The 17,801-nt window shown below is 36.3% G+C and overlaps 1 protein-coding gene across 4 annotated transcripts in view; it reads left to right on the top strand.

Annotated features, from left to right (window-relative positions):
- Positions 1-17,801, top strand: part of ERC2 (ELKS/RAB6-interacting/CAST family member 2) — a 521,548-nt gene that overhangs the window by 281,521 nt on the left and 222,226 nt on the right. For all 4 annotated transcript variants that reach the window (XM_055710069.1, XM_027805155.2, XM_027805144.2 and 1 more), the window contains one exon: positions 8,578-8,738. In XM_055710069.1, coding sequence (XP_055566044.1) covers positions 8,578-8,738 — 161 coding nt within the window. The remainder of the gene's footprint in view (positions 1-8,577; positions 8,739-17,801) is intronic.

The raw sequence follows: 17,801 nt of genomic DNA, 5'->3' as shown, positions 1-17,801 counted from the left end.
AAAAATGTTATAGTAAAAATGCCACAGAATTAAGTAAACAGGGAAAGATTATCTGCATTAGGAGAAGAGCACACATAGAGCATCCTTGGGCATTCAGTACTCACATGAACTCTGTGTTAACATTCACAGTACTAAAGATGGTGTCAAATTTCTTTAGGGCAAAAGCTATACCTTGTTACTAGTTGCATGAATCTTTATTTATCTTGCTGCTTAATAATATTATTTAGCTTGTGTGAAAACTAGATAGGAAACTGTATTTTCTGAGATTTCTCACATAAAACTATCCAAGTATTTTCATACAATAACATTTTTGCTTTAATAAATCTTACTTGCTATTTCGCAATATGTAAGCACATTGTAGTGTGGAGAAACTTTTATGTACATAAACTACCTGTTTGCAGTAAGACTTTACATGTGCCATGTGATTCTCTGCTGCCTTTGAAAATATTCTAAGGGAGAAGCGTTTCTAACTTTAATAATATATTAGGATTATGGATTAAAAGCAGTGGAGAAGTAGTTTTGCGCAGTGTAACCTAACAAGTGTGCTAAGAATCAACTTTTGGCAAGAAAACTCCCAATTTGCCCTCTCTCCCTGAAGTTGACCTGCTGGATGAAATAGTAGATGTGTGTATGATTCTAGGCATGCCTTCTCCAAAGATCAACATTTGTACACACTTTAGTCACCTTTTATACGCAGTGCTATTGACATTAACCAGAGAAGCCAGTCTGACAGCGCTGTACTTTAACACCAGCTAAAGAGTTGCTCTGCTCTACTTGCATGGTTTATCTAAAAAGACTCAACACTGAAATCACACAGCGTAATTGTTTTCGGTCTATAAGAGTTCTCTTCCAGATACAATATCCTGTAGGACAATTGAACGTCCTACTGAAATTAACATATGTTCAATAGCTAATTCAATTACTTTATTTTTGTACTTCTGAATACATTAGGTTGAGCTCTGTAATTTATCAATGTATTATCTCCAAATCTGCTTTCATTTGCACAACTATAAAACACCTTTAATGCTACTTCTGTAATTAGGTTTGCACAGTATCAAATGAGTGCAAGTTAGAGCAGAACTGAGGCCACCAGCCACTTAAAACAATCATGGACTTGCTCAAATGAAGCTCAATGGAAAAGGAGGGAAAACTAATAAGATATGTCAATGAAATGTTTAATTTTCAAACTAAATGAAAAAAATAATTGAAAAGATGCTACTTTTTTGTAAAAAGTGTAATTGCCCAGTTGCTCTGGTGCTTTGTCTTGTTTCCATTACAGTGCACATCTGGATGACTTCTAGAGTTGAATGGGGCCAACAGTGAGTTAGCCCTTGTCAGCAAGATTACCTTGGACAAAGAACATTTGTTGACTGATTCTTGCAACACTTTGAATACTGTATCTTTGACTTGGTTCAAGGTGTTGGTTTTTGGTTTTGTTTGTTTTTTTTTTCTAATTATATAGCGTTGCAAAATCAGAATGTGATATTAATTATTCCATCTTATCACTGCATTTTGCTGGTAATAAGAGAGTCTTATTTGGACTAAAACATTCCAGCTGCATCTGCAAGGAGTATTGGGCCATTTTGCCCATCCTTTTCAGTTTTGCAAGAGGTCCCATTCACATTTTGACACTGGGTTGTCATACAATGTTTTCTAGTTGAAACTAATTGAGAATACTATAACTGGAGGCCAGCTGTGTTTCCAAGATGAAGTGTTTAAATAGATTATAGTATTTCTGGGACTGCAGTGGAAGCATCGTTTTTGTTTTCATCTGTCTAGAAACATGATCCTAGAGCACAGAGGTTAACATTTTTTCTACCACCATTTTAATTTGATTTAATTGAAGCTATATATGTATATATAGCTATATTAAAACATTTTCGCGTTAGTTTTGGTTGTTGTTTTGGTTTGGCTTTTTAAACTGATCATTATTCTACTTATTATTACCAATATTTTCCAAAATTATTTAATTATAGCTTTTAGTTATAGGTGAAATCACTATATTAATTGGAAGATCAGATAGTGAGTCAAAGAATTATAATGTTGTGGTCCTAACCTTATTGAATTACTGAGGTTTAGAATAAAATATGATCCATGTTCACCAGTAGCAAGAAAATTAATCATTTTAATACAGTTCCCACAACTGTCTTGCAAAATCTTAAATTAACTTAGTAAATACCACTGCATTATTAATTCTTCCACTTAGGATATATATTTCTTTTAATCTATGGGAGTCTGCTAATTTCTAGAAGATTTTTATGTAGAGGTGGACATATGTATCTGTCATATTACCATGCTAATATAAATTATCATGACTGGTAACCACCACAGGACACCCAGCAGGGAAATACTAAGGAAACTGAAGGACCTTCTCTCCCTGACTGTGGTCTGTACAAGTCTAGATGGGAAATATATGCTCTGTCTATACCATCTCTCTTCTTTATCTAAATAAAACTAAACCTTGTGTATTTACCAATATAGCACTTACCAAAAAAAATTAAAATATTTTAAATCCCACGTTATATAATAAAGTAAACTCAATAAGGTTTCCAATTCCAAATTCTGCAGCATGGCACCCCCTTTGATAATTGTGCTGTTGCCTTCCTATGGAGATGGCAAGCCATTTCATGAGGATTGCTATTTCAGTGCTTCTGGTAATCTGTGTTATACTACTGCTGCATTGCTGGTTGACAGCATTGGGCTCTACTTGCCTAGTCTATTAAGATTTAAAAAGAAAAAGGACTATTAGCCTGGATTTTATAAATGTTCTACTTAATTTTCTGTCAAATCCTTCACTTACGATATTTATTGTAAAGTCTATATACACTCTAGAGTATGGTTACATTTTTTCTTCTCTAACAATACCCAAAATTGTGAGAGACGTGTCTAATGTCTTCGTTTGGAAAGGTGCGGGAGCGTCAGCCACCATAACTATACTGGGTTTTTTTAGACCTGTTTCCTGGGTTTAAAAGCTGTGATGGAGGAAGTCAGAGGTGAGGAATTTGGCTGCGGATGATAAATGGGATGGGAAGACAGTGGAGGGGAGAGTGACAAAGTTTATTTCCATGTCTTGCAGAGCTCAGTATGACACTGCTATATCTGTTTGTTTTTGTGAAAAACACTTTTGTAATGAAACTGTTTAGGCTCTCGTAAGTTGGAGAAATTCCTATTAGAAACTAAGAGACAAGGTATTTACAAACCATATTGCAGGATGGTGTTGGCAATTTTAAGAGCAGTAGGTCCACATGACTTGTGTGCTGGACGTCCTGTAGGTGTGTAATTGAATTAGTCACGAGGTAGAGTGGTTCTCTGCGTGGCCAGCAGCAGCTACTGGTGCAGGATCCTGGGGTGTCTGGCACTCATCCTTCACTTAGCAAATTATAGGCAATCCATTAGTGTAAAAAGCTGAAGCCTCCAGCCTGTGAGGCAGAAGAGCTGGTAAGTGGATATTTGTGTGTACAAATCCAGGTTTTTATCTGTTTTCCCTCATCTCTCCGAATGTGTTATCTCTGTCCTTTTATTCCAGTGGCAGTATAATTTATAGGAAAGCCACAAAGAGAAACTTTAAGGATTATAGTCTTTCCTTTTTTTCAATCTCATGCTTAATCGTGGAGGAAAAAACCAAATATAGTTCTTATTAATGTTCGCAGAACTGGAGATAACTAAAATTTATATAGTTTGTAACTTGGGGTGTGTGTGTGTGTGTGGTGGTGGAAAGCATTTCCTTAGCAAACGATGGGAAAAAAAGAAATCACCTTTGAAAACAGCTGGATGGATTTTTACATTGGTTGACGACTTACTATAAAAATGCAGCTCACATAACCCTGTACTGGATGAATGTAATAGTTTGTTAAACTTTTTTTTATTTCATATTTGTTATCTATAATGGTTAATATTCTTGTATTAAAGAAAAGTGAAGAATCTATAAGTAAATAGTAGGATTTATTTACTTTACTATGTAAAATTTATAAATGATCTGTGTTTACTAATACAAGATTAGGTTTTAAAGCAGGTATGGAGTTTTGTATAGCTACTGATACTTGAAAGAGTCAGTTAGGGAAATCCAAAACTCTTGTATTTATCACCAATATCATTGGTAAAATGAAGTGCCAACCCTTTCAAGATAGTAATACTAATAATACTAACCCTGACTGCTGGAAAGTTGCCAGCTCTTCGTCATCCTGCAGAAATATATTATACTTGGACTGAGAAAACATGCAATTGTCCATCTCCCTCCTTATTCCCACAAACTGGAACAGTATTATGTTAGCATGAGTTGTGCTGAGCCGAATCCAATCTGGAATTAAGAATGCTCCAGGGCATTTTTAATAAACTGTCATTCATTTGAACTCTAACCTTCTTTAATTTGCAGAATCTGGTAATGCAGATGTATACTTCAGTTACATTCATTTCTTCTTTTCTTATCTCGGTGTGAAACACTGCTGATAGGACTTGAAAATGTGAAGCTGCAGAAGCAGTAGAAAGTGTTCATTTAAAATAGGCTGACAAATAAAGAATTATAATAGTTTAGTTTGCTGGTTTTCAGCCATTCTGAAATGCAAACCTAATTCTAGCAGTGGTTTTAATAAAATATTTGAAGTACAGAGGTCAGTTAGGCTTTCTAAAAGTACAAAAAAAAATTAATGGCTTTTATTAGAAAATGCAAGGGATAAAATGAGGCCGTTGCTTTGCGAAGGGGAAGAAAACCCAGTTAATAACGTATGCAGGGCATAGAGTGCTTACTAGCAACGAACCTTGTATTCGAGGCGGTTCTCACAGTAAACTCTTTCAAAACGTGGATTCTTATTAATTCTGTAGCTGGTAGCTAAAATGGAAAACTTTGTAATTAGCCGTAGTTAGACTAAGAAACGGAGTGAGGGGGAAAGGCGCATGCCTTGGGCGCGGTGTGCCAGGCTGCGGAGGCGCTGCCCCGGGCGGTGCCGGTGGCGGTGCCGGTGCCGGTGCCGGTGGCGGTGCCGGTGGCCGCAGCGCTCCGGGAGGTGTCGCTGCAGGGCCGGGGTGCGGCCAGCGCCGGGCACAGCGCGCCCGGCCCCCGGTACCGCCCGCCCCTGCTGCGCCGCCGCGGGGCGTTCGGAACACTGCTGCCCTGCCAGAACGCGCTGCTGATCAACAGCCATTACTTTGGGAGACTTTTCTCTGTTTCTAGGTAAAGAAAGGTCTTAAGGATGCGTATGTGATAGTTAAGGTAGAATAGGTGCTTCAGTTTGGGAGGCAAATGGCTGGATGAGATAGTACAGGTAACGGGTACGGTCATGAATGCGAACTTTTATCTTGCTCCTTTGTACAATGGTAAAAAAAGTGTGTAAATGTGTCACTTGGTCATTAATGAACTGATACTGCAATAGGGGACTCAGTTCAGTGTCGGGAGAGTGGAAAAAAATTGAAAGAAACTGTAAGGCAGGACCACAGCAGTCCTTGGAGAGGAAAGGGCTCCTGGATGCATAGTGATTCTCGAGGTGAAGTGCCCCTAAATGCAGCCAAAAGACAAGTATTTGCCATGGGTCAGAAAGTTAAAATTTTTCAGTAGTAGTACTGGGTTTATTTCCCATTCTTACAGTAGGACTAAGAGGAAGTAAATCAACATTAACCCTTTTTATTTTTTTTAAATAATATCAAAGACAGCATGTGCTTACTTAATAATTTGATTTGTTTTAAAATGCTTTTTTCCACTTAGCCTTTTATATCTAGATAATACTGCTTTCAGTGTTTAAAGTTAAATTTCCACTGTAATATATCTGCTGCAGCTATATAATAAACATGCTAAGATGATTGTGCAACTTCAGCCTTCACACGTTTACATTTGATAGTAGTTGGTTTAAAAAAAACAAACCCATAAAAATCAGTTTCTTCTGCACATGCCTGCCAGTTGGATTCTGCTGTAGGTGTTGGTGAGACAGTTAACTAGGAAAGCATACAACGCTGAACTTGGGTCATATTCAAAAAGTGAAGGAAGAACTAGCTGGCAAATAATTGTGTTGAAAGTGTAAATGAAAGTATAACTTTCAAGTCTACATGTGTTAATGATTTGTGGTTTGAAAAAGTTTTCATATTTAAATTTTTAAAGGTTTTTTCCCTCCCTCTTAATCTTTGATCTCTTTTGTCTGGTAATATAGGAGTATGTTATTAATATACATTAACTAATCCACAGTTTTGTTTTCCACAAGTCTTTAATTCCCTTAAATGTTTTAAAATGTAACTGATGTGATGTATCAGAACTTAGGTGAGCATTCAGTCAGTCAACAGGTTGGGTACTAAATTCAGCTGAACCTGTAGGAAAAGGAGTGCAATGGTACTAAAGATATGGAAGTGCTGCTACTATCCGTTTTACATTCTCATCTGGCAAACAGATCTGCAAGTGTGGACTGAGTTGGTGTTTAAAGATCCTGTCTCAAAGCAAGAGTCTGTATGAATGAATGAATTTGCAGTCTTGAATCCTTACTACTTTTTCCATTAATGTATGCTGCCTGGAATTGACTAGCAGGCTGGAGGCTTAGCAGAAACTAAATGCAGTTTTTAAAAACCACAAGGACAAGCCTAAAAAATTACCTGAGAAAACAGGTAGAACTATCATGTTATGTTTTAGCAATCAAGGCTTGTCCTTGTTGTGGAGACAGCATGGGTTTGTGTTCTTGTACTAAAACAGAAAATGAAGCATCTGGTATTATATTAGACATTGAGTATGTTTTTAAAGAAATCTAATCTGTCTCCCTCGTTCTGTTTTTTGGGGGTTTTGTTTTTATTATTATTTTTATTTTTTTTGTGTGTTTGTGTGTTTTTTTAAAATCCCTCCCCGCCGGGATTTAAGTGCAAATCCATCTTTTTTATTTCCCTCAAGTATATTTTCTTTTTGCTGCTTCTACTGTAAAAGTTCACTAGATAGTCATTTTACAAAGATAACTAAAGCCTTTATCTTTCTTCATGGTTTGCTCTAGTGGAATCTTGCACTCCTTGCTATTTCATTTGTATCAGTATTACCCTGGCTTTACTTTGAGTAGAAGGTTGAACAGAAGTAGTTTCAATGGTATTGGTATTTTTTTTTATTGATTCTGCATTCATGAAGTGTATCTTCTTACACGCTGAAGGGTATCAGACATGTTCTAGTATTCCGTTGATCTTATTATACTGTTCATCAAGAATCAGGTGCAGCTGGTGTAGAAGGGGTAAGTAATCAGTATATCATTTTCAGGCAGAATGTGAGTCTTCATTATTAATTAGATGAAGACTGTATTATTAATTTTGCTTTATTGAAGCTGTTATATAGGAGGCAATGTGTGTTCACAATGAAACAGAAATATGTGGCTTATAAACACTGATGGCATGTGAGTAGGATTTCAGTAACAACAACAAACAACAATTAAGCATTAACTTGGCAGAAAACATCTTACTTTCTCTGTAGCCGCACTGATTATATGACCACAGTGAATATTTCAGGCTTTTCAACACACCAGCAAAAGTGAACACTTTTCAATGACTTGTATAACATGAACAACTGGAATATAATCTCTTCCATTTAATTTTATTTAGATTTTCTTCTGAAGTGTTCACTAACTTACAACATGTTAATATTTAAACCAAGGAGGCGAGCAAGAAAATACAGGAAATAGGGCATTCATCCCACAAGTAAATTTTCTGCTGCCAGACAGGTGTCACATGTAGTCTCCATTCTTTAGTGTGTTCTTTAAAAAATGTCATAGACCATGTGATACAGTTTTCTTTCTTCTGGATTTTCTTTTCTGAAACAATGAAGGTTTTCTGAATTCCTGCAATAAGCAATTTATCCTACATCCAGTTGACATTTACCAATGCTAAAGAAAGAATGGGATCACCCTAACTTTCCTACGTTTCATACTTTAAAGATTCTCACAGTTGTCATGAGGAAAATAACTCAGTTGTTAGAGCAGTAACAGATGTTTAAAGTTTAGAATCATACAGCACTTCAGTGGTCCCTTTGAAGGGACCACTAGAGGCAATGAGGTCTAAACCCCTGCTCAAAACAGGAATAACTTCGAAGTTGGATCAGATTCTGCAGGCTTCATTCAGTCAAGATCTGAAAATACCCAAGTATTGGAAAGTTTACAGCTTCCCTGAGCAACCTGATCAGCACAGAAGGGTGTGCATTTTTTGATGAAAAATACATGGATTGTCATGAGCAGTTTTATATTTTTATATATATATATATATATGTCTGCATCTAAAATGTCTGAAATTACTATTATGATGAGCTACCATCACAATGAATTTAAGTAATAAAGACAGTGCAGAAAATACTTGTAAGTTGTGTCTGTATGTGGCAGTGGCCCAGATTAAATAGGTTTCAGATCTGTATTCTGTTTTGTATAGATGTTGCTTGTTACTCAGTGGATTCCTGGAAACATGGATTTTTTTGTATTTAAAGACTACTTGTGTTAGTTTTTAAAACAGTTAAGATAGGAATAGATTTGAGCAGCCATTTACTTTAAATAATTCCTTTTGTGTGCTGTTTATTTTCTGTATTTATATAGATTCAAGATTTACTTATTACAAAGACTATGAAGCTTAAAAAGTTCTCTCTCTTAGGTAGAAGAGCTGATGAATGCACTGGAGAAGACTAGACAAGAATTAGATTCTACCAAAGCCCGTCTTGCCTCAACACAGCAGTCTTTGGCTGAAAAAGAAGCCCATCTGGCTAACCTGAGAATGGAGCGAAGAAAACAGCTTGAAGAAATTCTTGAAATGAAGTAAGTACATTGATTTCTCTGATTTCTAGAAAAATTTAAATCACTACTTTCTTGCCATAAGAGGGTGGGTTTTTTTTCTATGGTTTTTCTATGTATGTGTTTAAGTTCTGAATCTTAACAACTTCTATTATTTGTAAGACTGCTAAGTTCCTTTTAAAATACGGAAATGCGGAAGTCTTGATTTTAGAAGTACTCATGAGTACTGACATGAGAAGAATTTTTTGGAAATTCCTGAAAATACGTAATTGCATGTAACAAATTTCCTTTTACATGTTACATGCATGTTTTACATGTAACTAAAAATATCAGCAACGTCCAAGAGAAACTGAGGGTCTAAAGCCCCATCTTTCAGTGGGAATTCTATGTTGGAGTTTCTGTTAATGTCAAATTTAAGGAAAGGGGTTTATAACTTTATATGGCTGGTGCAAAGTTTATTGCATTGATTTGGTTAAAAACCCACACAAACTCAGAAGAACAAAACCCTATTTGCATACACATTATCACTATGTATATAGGCACAGAATGAAAAAGGAAGATACACCTATAATTTAAATCTAACTTCCTACCCACAGGAAAGGTAGACGTCTGTAATTATGGGATATTAAAGCTCTGACTTATCTTTAAAATTGGCAAAAAAAGAGTGAACTTGTTACGACTTGGCTAGGCTGGGAATTGTGTAGTTAACACTCACTCAATGAAGAAAATTCACAGTTGTAATTTCAAAACTGTTTTATTGAGGGAGGAAAAACAACCCCAAAACACTTAAGCTCTGTATAACTTCAGCTAAGTTGTTGTAGATATCCTTACACAAAATACTAAAGGTAAATAATCAGAAAAAATGCTTTTAATAATGTTGTAAATAAGACAAAGTGGAAACGGAGGCATATGCTTACTAGAGTGTTCTAAAAGTAGGCTTTTTGGAAGGGCTGCCATGTAATATAGGTGCAGAAATACCGTAATGCAAGCATCAATGTTTCCAGTGGAATCAGAAGAACAACTGTTTTTGTTTTTAATGTGGTCTGTATCTGTAAAGAAAAATGGGAGCACGTATAAATTAGAGTAGTATGTGATATTATATTCTATATTAGATACATTTTTTTACTTTTTTCCTTTTCTTTTATATGGACATATTAATTCATCTATGAAACTCATGCTTAGTGCAAGGGTATTTCATGTATTCACCTCTTTTCTGTATACTGCTTTGGGCTATTTCTTTGAGTTCATGCTTGTTTTTCATTGTAATGGTAAGGGTGTGGTTTTGAAATCATAATTATCAATTCTAGAGCAACATCGGGGAAAAAAAAGCACCCCAGTATCTTTAGTTCTGTTATTGTGGCTTTTTTGGCTGGGTACACAGAACCTTACAGAACTGTGTAAGGCATGTATCTTCAGTCTGGGAAGCGAGGCTGGCAAAAACTGGTGAAGTTTTAGTTCTCTTGTGATAAAAGCTGTCCAGTTTTATGAATAAAGGGCTGAGTGGATGGTACTAGTCGTGAAAGATCCATTATCAAAGATCCAAGTTAGAAACAGTTTGGATTTCAAAATGTGATATAGACATATAGTGTGTGTTTTACAGTATAAATTTAAGAAGTAAATAGCAGTATTAGAAGAAAATTTTAAATTCACATCTAAAAATTAAATTAGTAAAAATTTCTGGTTAAATGTGTGTTGTTGTCTTTTTCTTTGAGTAGTCATTAGTATTGTTTCTTTTGTGAAAGACTTCTTTCTTATTTTCCTTTAATTTTGTAATTGTTACTTTGTTAGCTGTGCAAATATGTAGACTTCTCCATTATTTTTCTTCTGTCTTCAAGAGAAGCAATTGTTCATATAGTTTTCATTTTTAATCTTGAACTGGTCTAAAATTCATTTGAAGTTCTGACAGTTAATTATAATGCATATTTCTTCCAATTTAGGCCACAGAGGATTACCTAATCCTCTACTAGGTGGCTTTCCCAGCTAGCTCTGTGTCATTACCTGGAAGTGTCTAATGATCTAACCCATAAACAAATCACTCCCCCTGAAATCTATGATTCAGCTAATAACTTAGAATTAGAATTCACTTTCATTAAAAAAAAATAAATGTATTCTATTACTGTTTTTAATTGTATCCTAACTTCAGTTTGTGAAATATATATATGAACTTACGTATGTATGAACATAATATATATGAATATACTTAGTAATTTTTTGAAATCTGTCTGTAGGAAGGGCTACATGACTTCCATAAAATATAAATTAAATGTAAATATTAATTTCAGATTATTTAAGAAGATATACTAAACAACATTAATAAATACATATGTATCTAATAGATACATAATTTGTTAGATACATGAATTAATGGATACAGTGGTTGACAAGAAGCTCAACCTGACCCAGCAATGTGTGCTTGCAGCCCAGAGAGCCAACCGTATCCTGGGCCGCATCATAAGCAGCATGACCAGCAGGTCGAGGGAGGTGATCCTCCCTCTCTGCTCTGCTCTGGTGAGACCCCACCTGGAGTGCTGCGTTCCACTCTGGGGCCCCCAACATAAGGAGGACACAGAGCTATTGGATTGAGTCCAGATGATGGCCACAAAGATGATCAGAGGGCAGGAGAACCTTTCCTATGAGGACAGGCTGAGAGTTGGGGTCAATCAGCCTGGAGAAGGGAAGGCTCCAGGCAGATCTTACAGCAGCCTCCCAGTACCTCAAGGGGCCTGCCAGAAAGCTGGAGAGGGACCTTTCACAAGGGCATGTAGTGATAAAAAGAAGGGGAAAGCTTTGAACTGGAAAAGGGCAGATTCAGATTAGATATTAGGAAGGAAATATTTACTGTGAGAGTGGTGAGACACTGTCACAGTTTGCCCAGAGCAGCTGTGGATGCCCCATCCCTGGCAGTGCTCAGGGCCAGGCAGGATGGGGCTTGGAGCAGCCTGGTCTAGTGGAGGGTGTCCCTGCCCATGGCGCAGGGGGTTGGAACTAGGTGCACTTTAAGGCCCCTTCCAACCAAAACCATCCTATGATTCTATTAGTAAATGTATTTTAGAAATAATTCACATACTCATGACCATAGTTTATTTTTTGAAATTGCTCACTAAGTGTATGACAAACTTTATAAATCTGCTGCATTACAACAGAATATACTAAATATAGCATTATTTTTTTTTTATAAATAAGTTATTCTCAAAAATAGATTGTAGAAGTTAGCAAAGACCCAGACATCCACTGACAGATGAAAGATAATTCTGTGTTGTAGTAATATACTAAAGAAGTGTGCTTTCTCTGATATTTTAAGATAATTTATTAATTGCAGCATTTACCATAACTTCTATTTATCAGTTTTTAAATCTGAGTGATTACACGTTTTGTCTGCTAACTTCCAGTTAAATAGACATGAACTGTGAGTTTAAGAACATTTATGATGATTTCCTATGCTTGTATTATGTTCAAGTTCCAAACATAACTCTGCATTCTAGGCACATCTGGCTGACATTGCCAAGATCCATCTTAATTTACTGGCTACAATCAGTTGTCAGTTTTAGATAACTTCTTCAGTTGTCATTACATGTTCCTATATACATTTAGTTATTTAAGGAAGTTTAGAATAAAAATGGATAGCAGCTTAATCTTGTTCATTATCTGGTTGGTCTTTTTGAATGGGAAACTAGATAAGTACCCATTAAATGAAAGGTAATTTGATGGAAGGAAATAAACACCAAGTTATTCTTAATTTGATGCCAACGTGAAAAAATAAGATTTATTTTAAAGAATTCCAAAGTGTTAAGTTTGGAGAAGGATTTGCATTTAAATGTTAGTTTCTAACGATGTGATTTTTTTTTTTCTAAATGTCTATTAAAATATTACTATATTAGTTCTGGAGGAAATGTCTTTGTTATGGTCATATTATTTTAACAGTGCACACATAACTCATACTGACATTAATGGAAGTTACTCATACATGTTAACAATAAAATGCAGCATGTGTTCAAATCCATCATTTTGCCTAATTGTCTTAATGCTTGGTGCTCCTTATGAGCATAAAAAAATAAATGCATTTATACATTTTTTTATTTTTAATAATGATCCTTTAAAAGAAATAAAAAAATCTGTATTGCATAGTGTGACAAAAGGCACCTTAATGTTTTTTAAAACTGTGTTTATCATCCATAGCAAAGTTTCAATTGGCCTGAACTTAAAAATCGGTAGTTAGAAATATATATCAAGACTGCTTTTTCCACACATTGTTTTTGTTTTCTGAGAGTTCGTAAGGAGCACAGCCTACTGAGAACTTCACAAGGCTTGCCTAGAAAAGCTTGTTCATTTTGTAATGTGAAGAGCTTGAGGGTAGAAGAAGTTTCTGCACTGTGATGTGGTGGAGTTTTTTCGAATGTTTCAGAAATGCCATATTTGTGGAGCATACTTTCATGACCACAAGGCATCAACAGTGCTTTCATGGAGATGTCCTTTCCTATATGGTGGTTCCTTCCAAAACTCGAAAAGCTGCTTGTAACATAATTAGATAGCAGTGTAGACAGATAAATGAATATTTATAGAATATTAAAATTGCTTTTTATATGTATGTGAAATAAATGCCTATCCTTACGGAAAGTGGGTTTTACTCTGGGATAGATAATCTTTTTCGAAATGGTCAAAGTTATTTTCCATTAGAAAGATACACAGTTTGACCTGGAGAGTGAGTAGTCATAAAAGAAAGTTTAATGGCATGTGAAGGAAAGATATACAAATTATAATCGCTTTTTTTGTGAGTTCAACTTGTAAATTATATGCATGTAGTCTTCAGGCTGCAGCCACTGAGGTTAAAACCAAGATAAAAACAGCCCTCCCCTCTCAACCCCTCAAAAACTTTGTTATCAAAACAGGGCTTTCTTGGTTAAAAGCACTTAAATGAATTTTCTGTAGTGTTTACTCTACTCTAGAAATATATTTAAATACTTTTTTTTTTAAAGGAACATTATTTCATTGTGGTTTTGCGTTAATTTGATGATTTTTCAGTGATTCTTGCCAAGAGTTTGAAAGGCAGTTTCCTTGCTTTGATAGAATTTGTGCCATCACCTGTGGGTATTTCTAAATCAGGTTTGTTGGAAGTGACTTTGTCTTGAAATTCACTACAAATTTCCAGGTTATATGTTTTCACTTATGTGCAATAAATAGATTACTTCAGTAATGAAGTATTAAAGATCTCCTAATAAAATAACCAGCTACTAGTCCTTTCATTCAATAACAAAAATAGAACATTGCTGTGTTGTCCAAAGCAAATTTTATTTTTCAATTAGACTTTTCAGTAAATTTTCTTACAGTGACAGAATAAAATTAAACATCCCTTCCTTTAAGAGGGTCCACTATTTTTTTGACTGAAAATAATGACTATTACTTATCTCTGTTTTTCAGTATGTTTACTTTATTCATTTAACAGCACCTGTGTACAGTCAAGGATGAAGTATTTGTGGGAAGAAGGGGATAAAATGTTTTTTCCACCAAGCATGCAGTCCCACCAGCTGCCACTCTATAGAAAAGTGCTGCACACATACTGTGCTTTTACCTGCTGGCTTGTGGTCCAGCTGCTCTGCCAGACAAGGAGAGGGCACTTGTATTTGCCACTAGATGCCAGTCTCGGGTGCAAGACCATGGTGTGGATTTGCCTGGTGCAACAAACTGAGCATGAACAGCTTCACAGAGTAAGCAGAAAGCTTGTCTTGTTCCAGGAAAGTGAATGTGTCTTGTCTGTTTGTCTGTCACCTGGTCTGACTGGTCCCCTCCTTTTTAGTGCAGGAAATTCAAGCACGGACAAGTATACAAATGGCTTCAAGTGGACTTTTGAGGGTATTGCAGGGATGAAGAGGGTCTTAGAATGGATTCTGGAAGTCAGGAATCACAGCCTAATGGGAAGACTGTGGAAGATGTAAAACTGGAGAGTCACAGTCAGAGTTTGTAGGGAAGTCAAAATGCTTTATGAAGTACTAGTGGCCAAAGTATTCATCTGGCTTTCTGCAGACATACCCCCTTTTTCCATCTATAAATTTAACTACGGTAGAAGTTGGGGGTTTCACATCTGTGTAGCAGCTCAGCGGGAGCTGTAGCTCTGACAAGGCCTGTTGGATGTCCAGGGAATGTAGACATGTTTCTAGCACCTGGACAAATCAGCTCATGTCCCTGCCTTACATTCTCCTATTACTGTTTCCATCCATCACCATCTCAGACTGGCACTTGGGGAGGGAAAGGGAGAGGAACTCAACATATTTTCCTTTATTTATGTCCTGATTACTCCACCCCAAGAGATTCTGTCACCCACAGGATAGTGGTTTCACCCTCATAGCAGTGGGTACAGCTATGGTCAGAATTGCTTCTGAAATCTCTGTGTGAATAGTAAATCCAGTGCATCTGGAACATTTCAGAGTAATTGTGTATGCAGTTCACCTGTTCAGGGTGCACACAGGCCAGGAGCATGACACTCATTGACAGGAAAATCCCTGATGATATTGTAGGGACTCTAGTTGCATGTAGTAATGAAATTGATTTCCTTTTTTGGGTTCTTCCATACAGCAGCAAGGATGAGGAAAGCAATATAACAAGGCTAGGAGAAATTGGCAGGGTGATTTAAGGTTGGAATTACTCTTTGAAATCGCTTGGAACTCACTCTTTAGAGCAGCTTAAAATGATAGCTTCCCTGTAGAAACTGTCTGCTTTCTTTGTTACAGTGAAGCACTGCTTTCCACTTGCCCCCTTCTTTTCAGAAAGGAAAAGGAAGTAGGTAACTGGTTCTTTTGCCTACACTGGAAACTGAGGTGATTAACTAAAAGGTGCAGGCAAAGATGCTTAGTTTATGCTCCGTTGTAAAATGCTAGTGTATTCTAAGAAGAGCTAGCACCTACCATGCATATAGTTCTAGGCTAAATAAGTAGTAGTGGATATGTGACATTAAAGGATACTCTTTGAATTTAAGTTTAAGCAAATACACTAGAGTCAGATTTCTTAGACTACTAATGAAGCATTATTTTGAAGGTAGGCTCATTTTAAAATATTTTTTTCTATTTTATCAGCTCTAATACAGCCTATATTTTAAGAAAGATAGTTATAATTTCTCCAACAGGAATTCTTTAACATATCTTTACTTCATATGTTAGATAACCGAGTAGTATATAAATAGCTGTGGAGAAAAAAACTAATTTTCAGAAATTTATTAGAGGGATTATTTTGACTTGGTTAAACAGTGGTAATGTATGCTATAAACATGTTCAGTGAGTGGAGAGCAAGTTGGTTGTCTCAAAAATTGTACCATTTCAAATGTAGAACACTAGACTGTTTTTTAGTAACCTGTGGATTGCTTCCATTTAATTGTAGGATTCATGCTGAGAGTGTGGAGAGTCATATCCCAAGTTAAATACAAACAAAACAGCAGGATGTTGATACAACTGTAACTTCCATAGGAAGTAGTTAGAATGGTAATGTGGTCTCCTTCTAACTTGGGTGGAAAGTCTCTTGTGACTGCTTTTGCCCCACAGACCTGTAACACAGCATGCCTTGACTAACATTTTTGACACCAACTTGCAAACACCATAAAGATGAGAGAAACCCAAATGAAGGCTTTGTTCTCTGGAACAGAAGCTTTCTTGACTAAAATGAAGAGATGTTTTTCTTTTGTAAACAATGAAGGGGCACAAAGCAATAAAATGTTTCTCTCTGTGAGAACCGAATGAGTGAACTGTTTACTTGGCAAAGCGCTTCTCTTATTTAAAGACATATGAGTGTCACCAAGTCCCCATTTACTTGAGTCTTATATATTCAGACTAAATGATAGTATACTTTAATTTTATTTTATAAGATTTGTGATGTTTGAAATCTCACCAGCATGGGATGAAAGTGTGCCATTTCTTTTCTTCATTTGTTCTTACTGAGGTCATAATTTACTTTTGAAATAGATTGTCACCTGCTACTGAAGGTTAGTAAGATCAAATTAAGATTTCTCCGAAACTTAAATTTAGAGGCTGTGTTTTGCCTGCTTTTATATGGGTACCCAAGCAAAGGAAGCAAAAAAAAAAAAAATATCCTTTCCCATGTTTCCTTCCCCTTTAGACAGTGGGAGAGTGTAGTAACAACCTTTTTAAAGTTCTTCCCTCCCAGGAAGGCAGTGTCTTCCTCTCCATTATGAAATGGCAGCAATACTTATGTCACAGAAGCATTGTCTGAGGGCAAACCAGGAGTTCAAACATATTCCAGACAACACATATTATGCTTATAATAAAGAAGCATACTTTTCTGATCTAGAAAATGGGTTCGGATTTTAAACGGCTTGTTTTCTTCATCTCATAAGTACTTTGACTTTAATTACCATGTGTTCCATGAGTAGTGTTCTGAAGAAAGTATAGAAATATAATCTTCTGACTCTGTAATTGTAAAAGTGATCTTCCAGGTTCCTATGATCCATGTGGTTTGAGGCATCTGCCAGGTGGAAAGGGACTTTGGTGGTAGTTGCCGCTCTGTATCCTAGTAGTGTATTTTTCTTTCCGGTTTTATTGCCATTATTCTCTCAACATTCAGGTACGTTGCCTAAGTAGAAAAATAACAGTCAGTGCTCCAGCAAACATTTTATGTTGGAAATTCCACAGTACTTCTTAGGGGTTTTATTCCTTGACAGCTTTCCCCAGAACCTGAATGGTAGAAAGATCAAGGGGATCCTGCAGCTGCTTTATGAGGGAGAAACTTAAAGTCTTTTCACTCTGGGGAGGGGAAGGGTATGTTTGAAGTTTGCAGAATCTCAAAGGCAGGCATAAACTGAATATAGATCTGTTGTTTGCCAGATGCCCCAGCATCAGGAATATCAGGCACTTGCTGAAGTTAATCAGTGATCAATTCAAAAGAGAGAAGTGCTGCTTTATGGAGTGGTTGGTTGGTGACCTTCTGGAACTTGCTTCCACAGAGGGCAGAGTGGCATCAGCTGATTCAAAAAAGGGTTAGAGAACTTCATGGACAAGAGGTCCATAAATGGCTGCTACTTTGTACTCTTTGGCTGTTCTTGAACTATGTTCCTAAAATTTATTTTCTCTCTGAAGTATTAGCTTTTTC

This window comes from Falco cherrug, chromosome 4 (genome assembly GCF_023634085.1).
Source record: "Falco cherrug isolate bFalChe1 chromosome 4, bFalChe1.pri, whole genome shotgun sequence".
NCBI lineage: Eukaryota > Metazoa > Chordata > Aves > Falconiformes > Falconidae > Falco > Falco cherrug.
The sequence above is the reverse complement of the archived record's forward strand: the minus strand, read 5'-3'. Positions and strand labels throughout refer to the sequence as shown.